The sequence below is a fragment of the Bos javanicus genome, chromosome 22 (assembly GCF_032452875.1).
Source record: "Bos javanicus breed banteng chromosome 22, ARS-OSU_banteng_1.0, whole genome shotgun sequence".
NCBI lineage: Eukaryota > Metazoa > Chordata > Mammalia > Artiodactyla > Bovidae > Bos > Bos javanicus.
The window spans coordinates 22,033,791-22,051,165 of record NC_083889.1 but is presented as its reverse complement, the minus strand read 5'-3'; the positions used below and the strand labels follow the sequence as shown (position 1 = coordinate 22,051,165).

Here is a 17,375-nt window from a genome sequence, read left to right as displayed (position 1 = left end):
AAACAATTTTCTAAGTTGTTAATGCAAAGAAAAAGTTCTAGAAGGAAATTTAAAATGCTATTCTAGTGAACACACAAATGATAAGAAAGTGAAACAGCATTATTGATGATTTGGAAAAAGTTTGAGTGGTCTGGATAGATCAAGCCAGTCATTTCCGTTAAGTTAAAGCCTAATCTCTTCAGTTTTATGAAGGGTGAGAGAGGTAAGGAAACTACAGAAGAAAAGTTTGGTAAGGTGTAAGGAAAGAAGCCATTTCTATAACATAAAAATGCAAGGTGAAGGAAGTACTGATGAAGAAGTTGCAGCAAGTTATCCAGAAGATCCAGCTAAGATAATTACTGAAAGTGGCTACACTAAAAAACAGATTTTCAATGCAGACAAAATAATCTTACTTTAGAAGGTGTCATCTAAGACTTCACTAGCTAGGGAGGAGAAATCAATTCTGGGCTTCAAACCTTCTAAAGATAGGCTGACTCTCTTGTCAGGGGCTCAAGCAGCTGGTGACTTAAAGTTGAAGCCAGTATTTATTTACCATTCCGAAAATCATAAGGCTCTTTAGAAATATGCTAAAACTACTCTGTCTGTGCTGTACAAATGCAATAACGAGGTCTGGATGACAGCACATCTGTTTATACCAAGATTACTGAGTATTTTAAGTCCATGGTTGAGACTTACTGCTCAGAGGGGAAAAAAAAATTCCTTTTAAAATATTACTATTCACTGACAGTGCACCTACTGTCTACTCACCCAAGAGTTCTAAAGGAGATGTACAATAAGATTAATGTTGTTATCCTGCCTGCTAACACAATATCCATTCTGCAGTCTACAGATCAAGGAGTAATTTTGATGTTCAAGTCATACTAAGAAATACATAGTGTAAAACATAGCTGTCATAGATAACGATTCCTCTGATGGATATGGACAAAATAAACTGAAAATTTTCTATAAAGGAGTCATCATTTCAGATGTCAGTAACAATATTCCTTATTCATAGGAAAACTGCAAAATATCAACATTAACAGAAGTTTGGAAGAAGTTGATTCCAACTCCCCTAATGACTTTGAGGAGTTCAAAACTTCAGTAGAGAAAGAAGCTACACAGGTAGTGGAACAGCAAAAGAACTAGAATTAGAAGTGGAGCCTGAAAGTGTGACTGAATTGCTGCAATCTCATGACAAAACTGGCCTATAAAGAATGCTGAATGCTGAAGAGTGGATGCTTTCAAACTGTGGTGCTAGAGAAGACTCTTGAGACAACAAAGAGATCCAACCAGTACATTCTAAAGGAAATCAGTCCTGAATATTCATTGGAAGGACTGATGCTGAAGCTGAAACTCTAATACTTTGGCCCCCTGATGCAAAGAACTGACTCATTGGAAAAGACCCTGATGCTGGGAAAGACTGAAGGCAGGAAGAGAAGGGGACAGAGGATGAGATGGTTGGATGACATCACCGACTCACTGGACACGAGTTTGAGCAAGCTCTGGGAGTTGGTAATAGACAGGAAGCCTAGTATGCTGCAGTCCACGGGGTCGCAAAGAGTTGGACACGACTGAGTGACTGAACTGAACTGAACTGAACTAAACTGACTTAATATCTAGTAGTGATAGTTATCAGAAAGCGAAGATGCTCAAAATTGTTTTATTAAGGCAGTCATTAACACCAATAAATATATAATTTCTGCTGACATTACTTTGCCAACAAAGGTCCGTCTAGTCAAGGCTATGGTTTTTCCTGTGGTCATGTATGGATGTAAGAGTTGGACTGTGAAGAAGGTTGAGTGCTGAAGTATTGATGCTTTTGAACTGTGGTGTTGGAGAAGACTCTTGAGAGTTCCTTGGACTGCAAGGAGATCCAACCAGTCCATTCTGAAGGAGATCAGCCCTGGGATTTCTTTGGAAGGAAGGATGCTAAAGCTGAAACTCCAGTACTTTGGCCACCTCATGCGAAGAGTTGACTCATTGGAAAAGACTCTGATGCTGGGAGGGATTGGGGGCAGGAGGAGAAGGGGACGACAGAGGATGAGATGGCTGGATGGCATCCCTGACTCGATGGACGTGAGTCTGAGTGAACTCCGGGAGTTGGTGATGGACAGGGAGGCCTGGCGTGCTTCGATTCATGGGGTCGCAAAGAGCTGGACACAACTGAGCGACTGAACTGAACTGAACTGTAGACCTTCCATCATTGGCTATAAAATATATCTCTGATTAAGCTCAGATAATGCTAGTTAGGTTTTGATGAAAGAATGGCTTCTAAATGCAAAATCATGCAAAACTTCATTTAAAGAGAGGCAAAAAGAAAAGGCCTAAGGAAAGCATCAATTAAAGGCCATTATGGTCAAACTTCAGAATCGAGCTACAAATAACTGAACATATGAAATATTACAGTTTATACTATTGCTTTATTTTCTTTTCCTTTAATATTTTTCTCTGTTACTCATCAGATTATTTTCTCTTCTGCCAGTGAAAAGGCCAAAAGAAATTTGAATAATCAAGATAATTTTCAGGGCCAAGGCTTATTAATAAGTCAGTTGGGCAACTCATTATTGTCCAGAGATATATTTTTTTTTCACCAAATAGCCATAATGGTTTTCAGAACAAATTTTGAAGATTCAGGCTCCTAGTCAAGTGTCCAGAGAAAATAAAATAAGTTTTTATACCTGGAAAAGATGAATGACTGCTTGGCACTCTGAAGATTGGTTATATCAGCCTGTAAACATCCTTTCATTACTTTAATCTCACTATCTACAATACTTGGGAATCCTTTGCCAGAAAGACAAAAACAAATGAAGGGATGACATGAACTAAATATCTTACTGGAAGCACCATCACTGACAACTTTAGATATAAAAAAAAAAAAACCAGAATGGATCTTTCAAAACAATTTTTCCAAAAGGCAGACAATATTCCCAAAAAACTCAAAAAGGAAAACAGCATAATAATCTAGAAATACAAGTGTGGTTCTTCTCACTGTTCTATAATTCCTTTTTCAAAACATTCTTCGAGTTCTTATAAATTTCTGGGTGTTATATAGTCCTGTGCTGGAGTGGAAGCTCTACTTGGGCACCGTATCTTTTTCGTGGGTACACTCCACAAATTGGTAGGTAGCATTGTGCACGTAATCAGTGTTCAACGTTTCTTAAAATGAAAGAACAGCATGTTCTTTGGATATGTGCAAATTCCTTCATTGCTTACAATTCCTGAAAAATGAAATGAACCTGATCACCATCATCTAAAATGAAATTTTCCTTTTCTCTACACATTTCTCTCTTTATTCTACTCCTACTGTTTCTTCTCCCGCAATGCCCTTTCCTAATCTCATAAATCCTATTCATTCTTCAAGGCCTATGGCAAATAAACCCCTTCTCCATGAAGCTTTCTCCAAATTTCCCACCTACAAGTGATCTTTCTTTTGTTGTTCAACTTACCTAAAACTTCCTTACATCCTTAATTATACTCTAACCAACTGCATTGCTTAAGCAACTGTTTCCTAGGTAAGAGCAAGTGCATAGCCAAGTCTGATAAAATATTTACTAGGTAACTACGTTCAAGCCTATACTTCGAATGGCGTTTAAGACTCCTCATTCAGGATGATTCCAATTTCTATTAATAAGGATCTCCTCTTGCATTTGAATCATCCTCTGGGAAGACAAACAAGAACACTAAGGCATTTATAACCTACTGTGTAATCATCTATTGTGTGATAACTGCATGCGCTGTTCCCAAAGAACATCTGAAGCCTCTGGGGCGGCAGGCTGTGACCTTCGGAGTGAACCTGACATGTGTGGCTTTATGACAGTCCTGCCAGACTGAATATTTCAGCTCAGTTCAGTTCAGTCACTCAGTCATGTCCAGCTCTTTGTGACCCAATGGACTGCAGCATGCCTGCTTCCCTGTCCATCACCAATTCCTGGAGTTTACTCAAACTCATGTCCACTGTGTCGGTGAAGCCATCAAATTATCTCATCCTCTGTAGTCCCCTTCTCCTCCCACCCTCAATCTTTCCCAGAATCAGTTCAGTTCAGTTCAGCCACTCAGTTGTGTCTGACTCTTTGCGACCTCATGTACTGCAGCACGCCAAGCCTCCCTGTCCATCACTGGAGTTTACTTAAAATCATGTCCATTAAGTCTGTGATGCCATCCAACCATCTCATCCTCTGTTGTCCCCTTCTTCTCCTGCCTTCAATCTTACCCAGCATCAGGGTCTTTTCAAATGAGTCAGGTCTTTGCATCAGGTGGCCAAAGTACTGAAGTTTCAGCTTCAGCATCAGTCCTTCCAATGAACATTCAGGACTGATTTCCTTTAGAATGGACTGGTTGGATCTTAGTGCAGTCCAAAGGACACTCAAGAGTCTTCTCCAACACCATAGTTCAAAAGCATCAATTCTTTGGCACTCAGCTTTCTTTCTAGTCCAACTCTTATATCCATACATGACTACTGGAGAAACCATAGCTTTGACTAGACGGACCTTTGTTGGTAAAGTAATGTTTTTGCCTTTTAATATGCTGTCTAGGTTGGTCATTGGAGAAGGAGACGGCAACCCACTCCAGTACTCTTGCCTGGAAAATCCCATGGATCGAGGAGCCTGGTAGGCTGCAGTCCATGGGGTCCAGACGAGTTGGACACGACTGAGTGACTTCACTTTCACTTTTCACTTTCATGCATTGGAGAAGGAAATGGCAACCCACTCCCGTATTCTTGCCTGGAGAATTCCAGGGACAGAGGAGCCTAGTGGGCTGCCATCTATGGGGTCACACAGAGTCAGATATGACTGAAGTGACTTAGCAGCAGCAGACTGGTTATAACTTTTCTTTCAAGGACCAAGCATCTTCTGATTTCATGGCTGCAATCATCATCTGCAGTGATTTCGGAGCCCTGCAAAATAGTCTCTCACTGTTTCCACTGTTTCCCCATCTATTTGCCATGAAGTGATGCGACCAGATGCCACAATCTTAGTTTTCTGAATGTTAAGTTTTAAGCCAACTTTTTCACTCTCTTCTCTCACTTTCATCAAGAGGCTCTTTAGTTTTTCTTCACTTTCTGCCATAAGGGTGGTGTCATCTGCGTATCTGAGGTTACTGATATTTCTCCTGGCAATCTTGATTACAGCTTGTGCTTCATCCAGCCCAGCGTCAAGATTGCCAGGAAAAATATCAGTAACCTCAGATATGCAGATGACACCACCCTTATGGCGGAAAGTGAAGAAGAACTAAAGAGCCTCTTGATGAAAGTGAAAGAGGAGAGGAAAAAGTTGGCTTAAAACTCAACATTCAGAGAACTAAGATCGTGCATCTGGTCCCATCACTTCATGGCAAATAGATGGGGAAACAGTGGAAACAGTGACAGACTTTCTATTTTTTGGCTCCAAAATCACTGCAGCCATGAAATCAAAGGATGCTTGCTCTTTGGAAGAAAAGCTATGACCAACCTAGACAACATATTAAAAAGCAGAGAGATTACTTTGCCAACAAAGGTCCATCTAGTCAAACCTATGGTTTTTCCAGTAGTCATGTATGGGTGTGAGAGTTGGACTAGAAAGAAAGCTGAATGCCAAAGAATTGATGCTTTTGAACTGTGGTTCAAAAGACGACTCTTGGGAGTCCCTTGGACAGCAAGGAGATCCAACCAGTCCACCTTAAAGGAAATCAGTCCTTAATATTCATGGAAGGACTGATGTTGAAGCTGAAACTCCAATACTTTGGCCACCTGATCCGAACAACTGACTCATTTGAAAAGACCCTGATGCTGGGAAAGATTGAAGGCGGGAGGAGAAAGGAATGACAGAGGATAAGATGGTTGGATGGCATCACCAATGTGATGGACAGGAGTTTGAGTAGACTCCCAGATTGGTGATGGACAGGGAAGTCTGGCGTGCTGCAGTCCAGTTCAGTTGCTCAGTCCTGTCCGACTTTGCGACCCCATGAACTGCAGCAGGCAGCAAAGAGTCAGATAGAACTGAGCGAGTGAACTGAAGTGATCCACCACTGGAATCCATCTTCAGCTGAGCTGAAACCCTAATACTTTTATAAGAGTATCTGAAGCCAAAAAGTAGATGCTATCACTGAGGAATCCTAGAGAAGGTGAGAAAGGGGGCCTAAGAGAAACCTGTGACAACGGCCCCATTTCAGTCACGCCCGAGGACAGGACAGTAAAGACGGTCTGCGCAAGGCAAGGGCACCCAGGACGGGGCCCCCACAATCTGTGAGAGGGTTTCACATAGAAGCAGCAGAACAGTCGAGTCGACGCACTTTGGGAAAGTTCAAAGTATTCCTTTGGATTCAGCAATTTTGATATTATCGGCATCCTTTTGCGGGACCAGGCTTGGTTTTCTCAGAGCAGGGGACGTCAACAGGGAACAGAGATTCCAGTCAGGGAGCGCGCGGACCCTACACAGACTTCCGATGCCAGGTCAGGCTACCTGGCTTCCAAGCACAATCCCCGTCACACGCCCCGGAGCCGCTCCACAAATTTCAGGTTTGCAGAGACCCAGGGGGTGCCTTCCCCACCTCAGCGTAGGGCGCGCCCCTCCCCGCCCCGCGCCAGGTAAAACTTCGAAACCCTCAGCCACGGACAAACGACCTCGGCGCGAAAGCCCTCCCTGGGCGCACAGGAAAACGTCAAAGACTTCACTGCGTCCCCAAAGCTCTGTCCGTACCTTAGAAGGTTTTGTATTACTTTCTGTGCGTCTGACTCAAAGCAAAAAGTGAGCCAGACCATAAAGTGAAGGAAGGCTGAGCGTGGAGGGAGGAGCCACTCGTGAGCTTCGGTATAAAAACTACCGCTCCCATGAGGCTGTGGGGCCCCCAGGGCTAGACTCCCAGCGTCCTCTGCGAGGCTCAAGAGGTCTAGGTGGTAGGAGCACCGTGTCGGGGCAAAACGGCCACTAAGGCCCTGAAGAACTGGCCCTGACACAATGGCAACGTGTGAGGAGGTGCCTGAGGCCTTGAAGGGCCAGCTGGACGTTGCGCGTGGCCTTGAAAATCTGCCTGTGAGCGCCTGGCCCCCAGGGGCGGAGCCTGAGCCCTTTCAGGTAGGGGCGGGGCTCGGCTGGCCCGAGAGCCGCGCGCGGCCCCCGAGGGCGTGGCCGGCATCGTTTTCTGTGGGGCGGGGCTAGGCGGTCTCGCGCGCTGCGTGCGCAGAGTCGGGGTCTGGGCTGGCGCCTTTCCAGGAAGCGTGTTAGTAGGGTAGGTGGTCGTCGCGCTCGTTTCGCAGTTACCCTATAGTGGTCGTCTTTCGATGGTTGACGCTCATGCTTGCTTCGGGTTGTTCAGGTTTTTCTACCTTTTTTTTTTTTTTCTTAACCCAATCTCACAGCTATCTGCGCGTGGAAATAGATCTTAAATTGTCAGGTTTCCGGTTTTTTTTTTTCAGTTAACCCTTCACGGTGATCTTTACAAGGTCTTTTCTACCCTAAGAATGGCCGTTCCCTTAAGAGAAAACCAGAACCTGGCTTTTTGTCCTAGTTCTGTCCCCAGAACTCACTGAAAGATAGGGAGCAAATCACTGGCCTCTGTGGTCTCAGGTGTCTTGTTTTTAAGATCCCAGTGTCATGATTAAAAACTTAGCCTTTAGAGTCAGACTTAGTTGAGGCTTCCTCCATGCTATGAGAGCTTTGGCAAATATAAATAGCCTCGGCTAAACCTTCAGAGCCCTCTCATGTGCTATTAAAATAATAGTGCCTCTTTCCAGATTGCTTTGAGAATTACAGGTAAAATACAGTTCCTGGTTTGCTGAAAGAACTCAATAAATGTTTACTGCTATTATTACCTCAAAGCCCTTTCTGCTCCAACTTTTCACTCTCTGAGCTTGTCCTGCATGTTGCTTAAGAAACAAGGAATGACCAAAAAAAAAAAAAAAACCCCCACAAAACAGAATGTTGGAGTGGAAACAGCCCTGTACATGGAAATATAGGAGAGCTAGCTTCAGGGTTTATCATCTTAGCCATGTCTCAGAGCCTGAGTTTCTTCATCTCCAAAATGAAAATAAAAGTTCTATTCCCCTTGTCAAACCCATAATCAATATCAAACCCTGCCTGTCCTCTTCCTAGGGTTATTTTGAGAATCAAATAAGACAATAAAGATTCATAGCGGTTTTCAAAGAGTAGAGCAGGATATTCATGTTGGAAATGGTTATTTTTCCTCAAACTGCCTTAGGCAGTTTGTGGTTAATAATACAGTTGACTAGCACCATATTAAACACTGATCCCGAAAAGCTTATTGAAGACCAAACATTGCTAAATTCCTGGTCAAAAACACTGATTTATGTTTTCTTTCTTCAAAAAATAACTGAGTGCCTATAATGTGCCTGGCATGTTAAACTAGGCATAGAAGATAAAATGGTAACAATACAGTTCCTGCCCTTGCGCTTACAAGAGCATAGAGAAAGCACTATATGGGGCTGGGGTGGGGTGGAGGAAGCCCTGTGATTGATCCTTACACCTACAGTTGGTGGGCATAAATGAAAATCAGGAAACTAAGACTCAATTCCATGGTGTTCTAGCTTCCTGGCTGTGCGCACAGCTCTGGGACCACTAAGAGTTACAAATAGAAGACAAGCTCCCTTCCTTAAGAAGCTTATAGCCTTACCAAGAAGTTAAAGCATTTGTGAAACATGTAATGACAAGTCTAAAAGTGCCTTCAACTAGTTTGCTCCCATATATTCATGAAGCACAATACCAGTCTTACAAAAGCTCAAAACAGTTTGCTTGCCCCAAACCCTATCTTCACAGGCATATGTACACATAAGAATTAAGGCACAGAGAATTCAAGGTAAAAATAACTTTGTGTCTAGTTTGCTTTTGGGTCCTATATGAAAAGGCAAAAAGAACATTCAGATACTCTGGAAACAAGCACATCATAATGCTATCGGTGTTGCAACAGAAGTAGAAAATAAACTGATTTTCTTGAACTAAGAGCTGGATCTAGCCGTGTTTTCAGGTTTCTAAAACCAGCCTGATATCCTTTTTAAGGTCTCAACTTGGCCTTGACAAGAATGATCTGGCTCACAGTCTCCTAATAGCTGCTTGGAGCAAAAACAAACTCACGGGGCTAGAGGCCAAGTACAAAGATTCTTGTAGCTGGTGTTTCAAAACAACCAAAAAAGGATGAAGATTTTCACAGCACTCCCTTAAAATCCAGAATTGAGGCCTAGGGTTTAAGCCTGGAATATTGTGCAATGACATGTTTTAGTTTCTGGGGCTGTGGTATGGAATGTGACTCAAAAACATCAGTTTTCCAATCAGAAATTATTAAGAGCTGAAATTAAGCAGTCAAATAACATTCCCTAAGTCACCTGCTCTGTGCCTAGTACCATGGATAGGAACCCAACACCTATCACCATTCCATACCCCAAACCTCATGACCATGCCTTTCCTTAAGATACATATACTTGTTAGAAGGGTCAGACCTCCACACTTAGTACAACCAGAGAGCCTGACAGTCTGGGCCACTTAAGATTCCAAAGTTCATGCTATTAATAAGTGCACACATAGTTCAGAGAAGGGAGAAATTAATTGTATATGAGGATAGCCAAGGAGGTATATTTACTCTTTAACAGTCTTCTCTTTGCATTTTGGCTTCTTGGGTGGCTGTGTTTATAAAAAATTTTCTGTTAAGTTTTCTGTCAAAAAACGTGAATTCTCCACCCAGTTCTTCAAGGATCTGGTTTCTAGTGCATTTTGAACTGATCATTTTGTATTTATTTCCAACTCTTACCTGATCAATTTTGTGCTTTGATACATACATGGAAAAAGTAAACTTATGTTGTGACAACTGAAGAAGTGATAAAAATCCTATGTCCTCTTTTCTGTTTTTCTGAGTGATTCTTTCTAAACCCCAGCACGTGCATGTTGTTTGTTGGTAAGTTGCTAAGTGGTGTCCCACTTTTTTGCGACCCAGTGGAACATGTGCATAGAGTAGACAATAAGGCAGTATTTACTGATGAATGAAGACAGTCTGTACTGGGTCAGCTCTTGGTATTCCCTGCTCCAGATGGCTAAGTAATGGAGGTAGGAAGATAATCATATGGTTTCCCACACATATTTTGGTTTGAGTATGTTTAAACCTAGAGGTTTAGCTGCAGAACCTGTTTGTTTTTTTTCCCACCACTACTAAATGGCTACTGTATAATTCATATTTAACACTTATGAGCCAGCCACTGGAGTAAGCTTTTTATGTGGTTTTTCACATTTATTTCCTTCATAGCAACCTGTAAGAGAGAGAAGATAGGAAGGGAATGTTTAGAGAGCTTAAGTAATATGCCAGAAATATATGATGTTTTAAATATAAAAATCTAGAAATAATATCTAGAAGAATTTAAGAAAGTGACTATTTATGAAGCGGCTGACACAGAGTACAATATTATGTTAATTAAATTTCTTGAGAACCTTCCCCCCTCGAATATAGCTATTATCCCTGATTTATAGTTGCTAACCTAAAGTTTAGCAAGTCACTTGCTATGTAAGTCATGGTGCTAATACGAGCCTGGACCTGTGCGAGTCTCCTCTGGGACATTCCATGTTCTGCATTAAGAAGTTCTCTATTGCTTGCCCAGAGTTCCAGGCAGCAGTCACAGAGTTTCTGGCTGGCCTCCCGCCCGCTTTGCTGTCATCTCACTTCCCAGCTGGAGACCTCATTGCTTATTAGCGTTTATATCTTTAACTAAATTTTCCAGCCATTTCCTGGAACCATGCTCAGCTTTCACCCTGGGGTATTAGTCAAGACTCATTTGTTTGTAAGAAACATAAATACAATACAAACTGACTCAGGCAAAAAAGGGAAGCAATTGCCCCACATAACAGCAAAGTCCAAGAGCAGTAACTATAGGCATCTCTGGATCCAGAACGCTCAAGCTATCATCAGATATTTCTACCACCTCCCCACCTCACACCCCTGCTCCCATGTCCTGTGGTGGGCCACACACTCAGTAGGTCGAATGTCTGTGCTAGATCTTAGGAATGCCTGGTAGATACTCTATAGTTTAGCAACCCCTGTAAGAGGGTTTCCCCTGTGGCTCAGTGGTAAAGAGTCTGCTTGCAATGCAGCAGCTACAGGAGACATGGGTTCGATCCCTGGGTTAGGACGATCCCATGGAAGAGGACTGGCAACCCACTCCAGTATTCTTGGCTGGGAAATCCCATGGACCAAGGAGCCTGGCAGGCTACAGTCCATGGCGTCACAGAGAGTCAGATATGACTGAGGGACTAAGCACATACAACACATACATCTGTGTCAAAAAAGAAAATCACCTTAGAGTTTAGTGATTTCTATAATACATTAAAATTATATGCACCTTTAATGAAAAGTGAAAGTGTTAGTTGCTCAGTCGTGTCTGACTCTTTGCGACCCCATGGCTCCTCTGTCCATGAGATTCTCCAGGTAAAAATACTGGAGTGGGTAGCCATTCCCTTCTCCAGGGGATTTTCCTGACCCAGGGATGAAACCCTGGTCTCCTGCATTACAGGCAGATTCTTTACTGTCTCAGACACCAGGGAAGCCCATATGTACCTTTAAAAACTCATCAATTGAAAAGAATTCTTCATGAACAGTTTAACAAAGTGATAGTAAAGTCTTCATTTTACAAGCACTTCTTAAAATGCCTCAGTAACCATTTCAAAGTTGACTCTTAAAATCTGGAAGTAGATTCTGTATAAGACAGTAGTCACTGAATCTGATTGATAGGGTATGTTTTTCTAAGCCATCCTTTGTCCTTTTAGGACACCTCTGCCAAGCTAAAGCTGTAAGAACCCACACAAACAAGAGAAGCTATTTCCGCTCTCCACCCACAAATCACTTTTTAAGCAGTATTGGCCTTCCCCCGCAGGTACACCCACTCAGCATTCTTTCACAGGAGGATGTCAATCCTTCACCCCAGCTCAGCGTTTTTTAAAATATAGGATTCTGCACCTAACTGCATAGCTCCTCCGAGGCCTCCACAGGGAGTGTAACTACATGCTGTTCAATACTTTTTCTGAAAGTATTGACACAGTATTAATAGAAAACTGACTGCAAGCTAGGTTGTTCAAATGTTCCTCTGGATGCACTAAAATCAATCCCTGAATTACTACAGGCTATTCAGCTGGTCTCTTGCTGACAGGCTGTGGCAGCATGCCAACAGCCTTTCCTGAGGGTCAGAATGAAGGAGATGAAAAGCAGTCCATGAAACTGCTTCCTAGAAAAGAACAATTTGACAGACTCATTGGTGACATTTCTCTCCCGTCTCCATACTGGGAAAAGTCAATGCTTCTGAACAGTAAGACTGTTCCTTAGGACAGTACAAGCCATACATCTAACCACATTTCCCTCTTTGACTATCCTGGCACACAGCTGGATGTCCAGTCTACTTCTGCTGCACACTTAGGTATCTAAGCTCGCTTGACTTATTTTTCACTTCACCTTACTTTCCTTATCTGTTGTTTGTTTATCTTACTTCTTTCTAAGTCTCATTAAAAAGTTCCTTTTTGAAACAAAACAAGTATAAGTCAATGAATTACTCTATATATAAAGAAATACGCTGGGCTTACCAGAGAAACTTTGATCTTCAGGGTTTGAGAACATGCTTCATTCTGCCAGTGAGGAAATAATTGGAGGTAAGGCTTCACACAGAAATTTTAAAGTTAGGACTTATTTTTCGTAACATCTTATAAATGTGACATTTTGAAAAGACAGATACATTTAAAAGACCAAGAAACTTTTTTGTTTTATCCCTTTCACACTTAATATGAACAAGATTTCTATTGTGTATATATGTATACAATATATCTACAATAAATTTCAGTATCTATTGCTATTGTATAACCAGTTTTCAAATTCTGTCTGCAAGTTTTTTGCCAAATTTCTGCTTTGAACATTGTGAAGACTCAAGTAGAACTACAAGGTAACAGTGTTTTTAAAAAGATGAAAGAGTATATGAGTTTAAGTAATCTTCACATTTTAAAAATTCTTTCAAAAAATCAATGTAAGACTCTGCGAAAGGTCATTGATTTATCATTTATGACTTTCTTATCCTTAAGATCTCAGGTAGCTCACAATAAAAATATATATGTACATGTATATTATCAGATAAATGTAAAAGAGATCAAAAACCAAAGAGAAAATACTTAGCTGTTTTCAAAAACTAAATTCAGCACCAATTTTCCTGACACTTAAAGCCAAGAGGGAAACAAAATGGATTACAAAATTTCCAATATCTGATAAGAAAGAAAGTGAAGTCATTCAGTCATGTCTGACTCTTTGCAACCCCATGGACTGTAGCCCACCAGGCTCCTCCATCCATTGAATTTTCTAGGCAAGAGTACTGGAGTGGGTTGCCATTTCCTTCTCCAGGGGATCTTCCTGGCCCAGGGATTGAACCCAGGTCTCCTGCATTGCGGGCAGACGCTTTACCATCTGAGCCACCAGGGAAAATACATAATTTTTTCCTAGTGTTATTCCAATACCTAAAAGGAAACCACCGAATTTTAAGTCTAAGAAATAACCTTGTTTTTTTTTTTAATTGGAGATGTTTTCAGACAGTATTTTAATATATTTTGTCATTTTTGTTCTGTTTGTTGGAATCGGGAAGTGTCTCAGCAAGAGCTGCTTGAAATACAGATGAGATATATGACGTACCATGCTGACTTACAGTGTTTCTGCTTTTTGCAGTATACTCCTGATCATGTAGCTGGGCCTGGAGCAGATACAGATCCCTCTCAAATAACCTTTCCTGGATGTGCTTGTCTCAAAACTCCCTGCCTCCCTGGTACTTGTTCCTGTCTCCGTCATGAGAATAACTATGACGATCGTTCATGCCTCAGAGATATAGGATCCGAAGCAAAGTGCGCTGAGCCAGTTTTCGAGTGCAATGTCCTGTGCCAGTGCAGCGAGCGCTGCAGGAACAGAGTGGTCCAGTGGGGTCTGCAGTTCCACCTCCAGGTGTTCAAGACGGATCACAAAGGCTGGGGACTTCGTACCCTGGACTTCATACCAAAAGGACGGTTTGTCTGTGAATATGCCGGTGAGGTGTTAGGAATCTCTGAAGTGCAGAGAAGAGTTCAGTTACAAACAATACATGATTCGAATTACATTATAGCCATCAGGGAGCATGTCTATAATGGGCAGGTAATGGAAACATTTGTGGATCCTGCCTCTATAGGAAATATTGGAAGATTCCTTAACCATTCTTGTGAGCCAAACCTGTTGATGATTCCTGTCCGAATAGACTCGATGGTACCAAAGTTGGCACTTTTTGCAGCCAGAGACATTCTGCCAGAAGAAGAACTCTCTTATGACTACTCAGGAAGATTTCTTAATCTAATGCATAGTGAAGACAAAGAAAGGTTAGATAATGGGAAATTAAGGAAACCTTGTTATTGTGGTGCCAGATCATGTGCTGCGTTCCTGCCCTATGACAGCTCCCTGTACTGCTCCACAGAAAAGCCAGACACGAGTGAGGAAGGAAGAGCATAGGAGAAATGTGTCTGGCCTCGCAGTGGAAGAGAATGAGAAGGAACCAAGCTTGTTGACTCAGCCCTTCCTGGGTTCCCTTCTTATAAGCAACTTACCCTCGAGGTTGGTCCCTACTCTCCAGTAAGCAGCTCACTCATCCCTTCCTCTACGGGAGGCCAGTGGTTGCCTGGCTGCATAAGTTGAATTTGGGAATGTGGCACAGACTACAGATTGTCCAGCAACACTCTCTCCCTTCCTATCAGAATTCTCAGTTTTTAGCTGGGTATGTGACTATCGAGAACATAATAAGTACTCTACATGCAAACCTTCAAGTTCCAAACTGTCAAAGATGCAAACATGCATTCCATCAACGTCAGGTGTGAGTGAAGTTGCAGCTTGCCCTCCATCTCCTATTGCTGATGAAGTTTCAGCTCTACCATCACTCACCTCCTTTAGTCAGTAACTCTCCTGGCCTATGCACTCAGTGCCAGCCCCTGTATGCCAGCTATTGTACTGCACTAATGTACTTCTCAAGGTACTGTACTGTAAGATTAAAAATGTTTTATTTTGTGTGTATGTTTGTTTTTTATGTATTTGTGTGAAAAGTATTATAAACCTACCACAGTACAGTACTTTATAGTCAATTGTTTTAGTTGGGTGTGTGCTCAGTTATGTCCAACTCTTTGTGACCCCATGGACTATAGCCCACCAGGCTCCTTCCTCTGTCCATGGAATTTTCCAGGCAAGAATTCTGGAGTGGGTTGCCTTTTCCTCCTCCAGGGGATCTTCCTGACCTAGGGATCGAACCTGACTCTCCTGTGTCTCTTGGATTGGCAGATGGATTCTTTATCACTACCACCACCCGGGAAGCCCGTGTTAGTTGGGTACCTAGGCTAACTTTGTTGGACTTAATGAACAAATTGGACTTATTAACTCTTGGAACAGAACTCATTCATATGTTACTGTACTCATTTTTCCTAGTTGGATGTGTCTAAGGGACTATGTTGCAGTTAGTGGAATATGAGGGAAAATGTGTCCTTAAATTGAGACATCCTTCCCTTACCTACCTCTTTTTTCTTCTTGGCTGTAAGGTATACATGATAACTGGAGCTGGAGCGTGCATCCTAGTCCCCTAAATGAAAAGGAAACCACACACAGCAAAGCAGCAACACTGAAAGGAGTCTGGGGATGGTATATTGGGCAACGCTCTGTACCAGTCTTGATCTGACCCCTCTGGACTTTTAGGTGCGAAACAGTCTTTCCATCATTGATGCCACTGTTATTTTGAATTTTCCAGTACTAGCACCGAACCTAATTAATGATCCAAGGAAGCCTTTACAGCTATATACTTAAGCCTTGCTTTACAATCCATTTTATCAGCAATAAAGCTGATATTTTCATTTCTGTCTGACTCCTGCATTTTATTTCTCATTTGTTGCTGAATAAATCAAGGAAAAAGACATGATTGATTATCACCTACTAAAACCCTAATGATCACCACCGACAGTGAAAACTATAACCATGAGAATGACTTCCATGTGTATAACCAAAAGTCATAAAAGGAAACAAACTGTAAAATTTTTGCTATATACCATGGCTATACTGGAAAATTTGTGAAGTTATGCTTCAGAACTTCAAACAGTTTCACTCCGTGTTTTAACAACATGAAAATAAACTGTCCACACCACTGAAGGTGATAGAAATTTTATAATTGCATTTAAACTTCTGGAGAGGCAAACATCTCTAACTTCCTTCCTTAAAGCAAAAGTGTTTGCTTCCTTAAAGCAAAAACAAAGCTACTGTGGAGGTTTATTAGACTTTTTGAAAGCTAAAATAATTACTTGAGCCCTATAATTTTTCTTGTACTTTAAACTTTTCTTTAAACTCTACCACCAAGAGACTGAGCTTTAAAAGGTATATCATAGGGTCCCATATTATATATAACATTGTACTCCTATATATCATAAAAAGGATTGTACATTTAAGTGAACGGAATGTATGGTATGTGAATTATATCTGAATGAAACTGTTAAAAGTAATAACTATGTTACAGTGTACATATCCATACAACATCATCAGGAATGATTCCCTATGAACAAATGACACTATATACACATAAAATGCCCCAAACTACAAACATACAAATCTGTTCTAAAAGAGAACAGGTTTTTTCCTCCAAACTAATCATTTCTTCCTACCAACCTTCCTCTGTAACTCTGTTTCCTCTGAAGCAGTCCTGCTTTTTGTAAGGCAACTTGTAACCTGAACTTTAAAATGGCCTTTCAAGTGCTTCAAGTAAATGAGGTACTTAAGAAGCAATAAGGAGAGACTTCCCTGGTTGTCCAGGTTAAGATTCCATGCTTCCACTGCAGGGAGTGCGGGTTTGATCTCTGGTCAGCGAACTAAGATCCTGCATGCTATGTGCTGTGGTCAAAAAAAAGTAAAGATAAAATTTAACAACATAAAAAGAATAAGGAAATGGTCAGAAGGAACGTGAGTGGGTCACTGATTCTACAAATACCTTTTCCTTCTTCCCTCTGCTCCTTATCTACTGAATATCACTGTCTCTGTATAAGCAGTTAGGAAATGAGCAGTATCTTCCATCCTGATGTCTCTTCCAAAGACAACTCAGCCTTGGAGTTTTTTGTACTCATACACAAGTGTATTCTTAAACAGCACACAGTCCTGGAAATCAGGTGGCGCTAGTGGGAAAGAATCTACCTGCCAATTCAGGTAGACATTACAAGTCAGAGGTTCACATCCCTGGATCAGGAAGATCTCCTGGAGGAGGGCAGGGCAACCCACTCCAGTATTCTTGCCTGGAGAATCCCATGGATGGAAGAGCCTGGTGGGCTACAGTATATGACTGAGCACACATGCACCTGGAAATCAGATTCCCAAAGTAACAGTTGAAGACTCTTCCACATCTTTTATAGGCACTGAATTAATTGTAT

The 17,375-nt window shown here is 41.7% G+C and overlaps 1 protein-coding gene and 1 long non-coding RNA gene across 3 annotated transcripts in view; one reads left to right on the top strand and one right to left on the bottom strand.

Moving 5' to 3' along the window:
- LOC133235194 (uncharacterized) overlaps positions 1-6,739 on the bottom strand; it is a 569,966-nt gene extending 563,227 nt beyond the window's left edge. For both annotated transcript variants that reach the window (XR_009732469.1, XR_009732470.1), the window contains exon 1: positions 6,654-6,739. This is a non-coding gene — a long non-coding RNA (uncharacterized LOC133235194). The remainder of the gene's footprint in view (positions 1-6,653) is intronic.
- A 172-nt stretch (positions 6,740-6,911) lies between these two features.
- On the top strand, positions 6,912-15,825 carry LOC133235193 (histone-lysine N-methyltransferase SETMAR). Its single transcript, XM_061396369.1, has 2 exons — positions 6,912-7,028; positions 13,639-15,825. The coding sequence occupies exons 1-2, from the start codon at positions 6,912-6,914 to the stop codon at positions 14,440-14,442; spliced, it is 921 nt and encodes a 306-aa protein (XP_061252353.1). The 3' UTR covers positions 14,443-15,825.
- The last annotated feature ends 1,550 nt before the right edge of the window (positions 15,826-17,375 follow it).